Below are 5410 nucleotides of genomic sequence, written 5' to 3'. Positions count from 1 at the left end.
TAGGGGAGTTTTACCCTAAGTACAACTCTAAGAAAGGTAAAATTTTTTTTTTTCGTTAATCAGTGATCAGCTGCTGATACGGGCCGAAATCCACGCTGTGATATCCGATTGGGCGCGGATAGCACGGCCCCTCGTTAGTCGTGTGCAACCATTTGATTGTGCCTTCCGAGGTCTTGGAGCCCTAACCGGATTCGGCGGCGTTGTCTCGATGGCCCCGGTGGTGAGTGCTTCGTCAAGGCCTTAGTGCGAGAGGTTTCTGACTTCGATCTCGATTCCGAATAGTTATGTCATTGCTTCGTTTCCTCCACCGGAAAATCGGGGTGCTCGATATCCTCGGTTTTACCCGTATACAGATTTATAGTTCGATGAACTATGTTTTATAAGGCAAAAAAGAAATGCACTTTATAAGTCGCACTCATTTAAAGCTACTATGTGTTAGTAAAAATATGATTTATAAGTCACGTTCAATGAACGCGATTTATGAGTCCATTCTTTTAATTACCAAAAAAAACTGAAGCAGTTATAAATTTAAATTTTATTACTCCTACTATGCAAGGGTTTGACACCACTGATATTTTATTGCACATATACATCAGGACCTCTTAAAAGAAAGTCAGCAACTGCTCCTCTCATTAACCTTTGATTTGGTTCCTCCTCAAGCTCTTTCATTTATTCAGTCGTTGCTTCTTCCTCTAAATTACTTTGTTACCGGTAAGCATTCATGTTTATTTTTGGGAATTTTCCCCCTTCGTGTGTATGTGTTTTTGTGCACTGATTTCTTTTTCTCTGAAGACGAGGAAATAAGGGTTTTGGTTTATATATTTATATGTTTTTGTTGACCGGCAAGTTCTTTGAACTTCGAAACTCTGGGATAATGGGTCTGCCCCTCTACGATTCTCCACTTAAATGCGAAAGGTAGAGGGGCACTACTAACTAATGCATATGAAATGTTTGATAAAATGTCCGTTAGGAAAATCTTACCTACTGCTTTGCAGATTTCTCATTACTATGGCACTCTGTATAAAAGGAGCAGTAAGCAGTCCGGTGCACAAAGTATCCCTGCGTTCGGGTTCGGAAAGGGCTGCACCCAAAGAGCGTGATGTAGGCAGCCTACTGTGATGCAAGCGCCAATGGCTGATTCCACGACTCGAACCCTGTGATCTATAAGTCACACGAAGACATCTTTACCATTGCTCTAAGGCTCTTTTTTTTTTTACTGCGGCACTATGTATAGTAGTCCTAATTTCAATAACACAATTACTTTAATTAACCAACTTTTTCTACAACAAAGAATTTATGTGGTTGCTTCAGAGTATTTAATGTGTTTGATTGTTAAAATTTAAGAAGTAATGAAAGTAGACCCAGGGCTTAGTTCAAGTGCAAAATGTTGAGGTACCGTTTAAGCTTCCTATTAAGTGCAGATGGGTAGAGGGGCAGGCCCATTGTTCCTGAGTTTTAAAGACTCCTATTGGTCCTAAGAGTTGGCCCCAAATGGATTTCTCGGTCATCAGTTTTTTGTTTTTGTCATGCTTAATTCTTCTAGATCATATTTAAGTATTTTCAAGCTTATGCCTTAACATTTGTACCTTTTGAATTGAATTAGTTTGTCCCATGCAGAAGGCTGTTTACCCCTTTTAAAACAGAAAAACAGATGAACATCTGATGAAGAAGGTTCATGAGCTTTTTATCCTGTTACTTCTTTTAAAGCAAATTTCTTGTGTACTCCGCCGGTCCACTTTAAGTGATTTTTTGGCTCTTTTCACACATTAAGGAATTCACCTTTTAGTAGTAATTAACAATGAAACTGACCATATTAACCTTAATTTGCTCATTGGAAGTATAACAAACTACTTCTAGGCTCTTTATTCCAAGGACAACCTTGGAAAGAAAAAGTTAATTCCTTCTTGATATCCGAAGAAATCAAATATTGTGGACCATAAAAATAAGCCAAAAAATGCACCCAAGGGTGTGACCTAGTGGTCAATGAAATGGGTGAGAACTATGAGATCTCAGGTTCAAATCCCAGCGGAGGCAAATACTAGGTGATTTCTTCCCATCTATCCAAGCCTTGGTGGATAGAGTTACCTGGTACCTGTTGCTGGTGGGAGGTAGCAGGTATCCCGTGAAATTAGTCGAGGTGCGCGCAAGCTAGCCCGGACACCACGGTTATCGAAAAAAAAAAAAAAGCCAAAAAATCACTTAAAGTGGACTGGAGGAAGTAATTTTTAACCTTTTTTCTCAGTCATAATAATTAGTTATTGGAAAGTACAACAACAAACTCAGTGTACAAATTATCAACCAAACAAATAGTTAATATTTTTACACAAATAGCCAGACGGATTTACAGTTTACTTTTCCTAACCGGTATACATAGATTGTACACTAATTATACATGGTTATACACATATTATACATGGATTATACATACACTATACATCCGCATGCTATTTTTAGTTTGAGCGATTGGGTGAGCACTATTTAGGTTAATTCTTCTAAATATTTAGATAATTGAAATAATGAAGAAAATTGCTGAGGAGAATAAAGATAGTGGACAAATATAAAAGTACTTTCGAAGCCGACTCCAATACTCTCACTAAAAAATCTATGCCTGACTTCTTTTTCTCTCATTAATAAGAACATAAGCTCCTACCTAAAGTTACTACCTAAACTTGTCCTTCTTTTCTACTTTCTTCCGTTCTTTGTCACACTATGGTCATAACTATTTCCTAATCTAGAATAATACTTTGTATAAGACTAAAGCATTGTAGCCACGGTTTGCGTAGGAAGTGTTAAAAGTTAAAAGCAGAGCTTGGACCACTGGGCTAAAGAAAACACTGATTTGATTATCTGTGTCACGACCCGACGAGGGCCATGACCGGCGCTAAGTCAGTCTTGGGATTGTATTTTGGGTTGTGTTAGTGATAGCGTAGCTTGAAACTTATACAATTGTTGTGGGAGCTTGTAGCTTGAGATTGTTCATATTTTCTAAACTTAACATGTTAGAATTACTAGTGTTATGGTGCATTTAGCACGTACAGAGGAGACTCTGCCGGATTTTTGATATGGCAAATAAGTTAGGCTTACTCATCTGATAAAATTGGAACGATACAGAAAAGATAGCATGGTCCTCGTCGGTCGTGACAATCTGCTTTAATAATGTTGTTTCGAAAGTTTAGCCCACTTGGCCAAATTTGTTAAGGAATATTTTACATATTTTAGATGTATGTCTAATGTCTTTTATTTCAATTGATGCAGGATGGATGAAATTTGCATCTATATTGCTTACAATGGCAGATGGACTACTAATAACAAGTATTTGGATCATGACACCAAACTAATTCTTGTAAATGATGAAATAACCTTTGAAGTTCTTGTTGAAAAGATTTTTCAGGTTCTAAAACTGAAAAGGGGTGACATTGAAGTAAATATTTGGTTTGATACGAAGCTAGAAACAAGCAAAGGAATGTTAGTAACAAACGACAATGAAGTTACTACTTGCATCTTCTTGGTGAAAAATAATTCCAGTTTCAAGACTGCCCGTTTCATTGTCGATATCGTGAAAAGGAATTCTTTGTCAGCAAACAGTTCAGAAACGGAATTGTGCAATAACATCGTACATGAAGAAGTAAATATTTGTATTCCACAAGAGGAAGGAGTATGGGAAATGCATATTGGAGATAAAGCATTGATAGTGGTTGAACCAGCAATGGCACCTGAACCTCTGACGAGTAGAAAATTAACTGAGGAAACTGGACAGACATCAAATGGTAGGAATGTAAGAAAAAGGTCGGCCAGTAAAAGAGGCGATTTGCGAACTATGGTTTTGAACAAAGATGCTTCATTGGATGAAATAATTGTTGGATCTATGTTTGAGGACAAAGAAAGTTTGAAAAAATGTTTTTCAAATCATGCAATTAAGTACCAGTTCAATTTTAAGGTCTATAAATCGAGCAAAACAAGGTATTGTCTAAAGTGTTATGATGACGAATGCAGTTGGTATTTGCATTCTGCACAGGTCCATGATTCTGCATTATTCAAGATTACTAAGTTTGAGAAAAACCATAGTTGCTCTGTTGATGTAACTGACCATCGACACGCAACATCAAAGGTCATATCCGATTACATCACCGAGCTACTACATGACACTAAAATAGAAATCAAACCAAGGTTTGTGGTAGAAGAAATGAGAAAGAGATATGGACTGAGCATTAGTTACCACAAAGCATGGCGTGCTATACAATTAGCTCATGGTATGCCAAGCGGAAGTCCAGTTCAATTTTAGGGTCTAACAAAAGTGTAGCACACTATGTGTTGTTCTCCAATTTGGACACTACCTACTCGAGATTTAACCTCTCTACAAAGGGAAGTGTGGTGAGTTTCATTTTACCTACTTCTTTATGTTTCCTTTTTAATAGAGTTTGACAAAATGTGTTTCTCCGCACATGCTTTCTTTTCCCCTGCTTTGTATATAAATATTGTTTTGGTGTTGTTCTTCAAGATCATAGTTATTGTTATTTAGGCTATGATCTTTGTTGTCCTTATTAAATTCTTAGCTCCGTACAACTACTTAATATCAAAATACAAGTTAATTGAAGTCCCACCAAGGGAAGAAAAGATATAGGAGACAATAGGAATTACAATGTGTTATACTCATCCTTTGGTAATTTATGCAGAACCAGTTGCAGATATAGAGCCCGTTGGTGAGCTGAATTTGAGCACTTCTTAAGTGGTGCAGTGTATTCAAAGGCGCACTTAAAGCGCGCTTAAGCTCTGAAGCGAGGCTCAAAACATGTTGAGCACTTCGCCTCGCTTAGCAGGCACTTCAGTCTCGTCGTCAAGCTTTAAGGCATACTTTTCCTAGCCAATGAGCGTAATCCTGAAGAGGCGATACTAAACAAATGATATTTCACTTTATCGTAATTCTTTTTCAATTTTCTTTGTTCATATATTTGTTATTCACACTTATAATTATTAGTCTTGGACTACACATACATTTTATATTTTTTTTTCCATTTGCGCCTTTTTTCGTTAAAACTCATGCTTTATTTGCGCTTAAAGCCCCAACAGACCTTAGAGTTTTTTTGCGCTTCTCGCCTTTCATAACACCGAAGTGGTGTTGCGCTAAAAGCCCCAACATTAAGCTTTTTTGCGCTTTTCGCCTTTCATAACACTTAAGTGGTGTAGCTGAATTTATGAAAAAGTAGTTACATGTTTGGATAGAAATGGTGAAACTGAAAATAAGCCGTTGATGTATTTGGTAAAAAAATGATGAGAAGCACTTCTCTTGTGAGTAGTAGTTAAATGTGTTTCCATGGTTTGATGCTTAGGTAAAATAGTTGATCATCCAACTCTTCTCTTCTCTTTACTATTTCCAAGTTCATTTCTATTTTGTTTTTCTCAAGTTAATGTT

General features: G+C 37.0%; 1 protein-coding gene across 3 annotated transcripts; it reads left to right on the top strand.

Moving 5' to 3' along the window:
- The first annotated feature begins 458 nt into the window (after nucleotides 1–458).
- LOC104090610 (uncharacterized) lies at nucleotides 459–5008 on the top strand. 3 transcript variants are annotated; one of them, XM_018768927.3, is made up of 4 exons: nucleotides 459–711; nucleotides 996–1671; nucleotides 3256–4371; nucleotides 4674–5008. In XM_018768927.3, exon 3 carries the CDS (start codon nucleotides 3257–3259, stop codon nucleotides 4280–4282), a length of 1026 nt encoding a protein of 341 aa, XP_018624443.1. In that variant the 5' UTR covers nucleotides 459–711; nucleotides 996–1671; nucleotide 3256; the 3' UTR covers nucleotides 4283–4371; nucleotides 4674–5008. The 3 variants fall into 3 exon arrangements, with proteins under 3 accessions (XP_018624443.1, XP_009594042.1, XP_070041873.1); XM_009595747.4 differs by lacking the exon at nucleotides 996–1671 and having other exon boundaries at nucleotides 501–711; XM_070185772.1 differs by lacking the exons at nucleotides 459–711; nucleotides 996–1671 and having other exon boundaries at nucleotides 1687–4371.
- The last annotated feature ends 402 nt before the right edge of the window (nucleotides 5009–5410 follow it).

Source organism: Nicotiana tomentosiformis, chromosome 9 (assembly GCF_000390325.3).
Source record: "Nicotiana tomentosiformis chromosome 9, ASM39032v3, whole genome shotgun sequence".
NCBI classification, from domain to species: domain Eukaryota; kingdom Viridiplantae; phylum Streptophyta; class Magnoliopsida; order Solanales; family Solanaceae; genus Nicotiana; species Nicotiana tomentosiformis.
This window is presented reverse-complemented; position numbering and strand designations above follow the sequence as displayed.

Bases quoted from the DNA above. Each gene is read 5' to 3' on its own strand.
- LOC104090610 (XM_018768927.3), top strand. From the start codon at position 3,257: ATGGATGAAATTTGCATCTATATTGCTTACAATGGCAGATGGACTACT.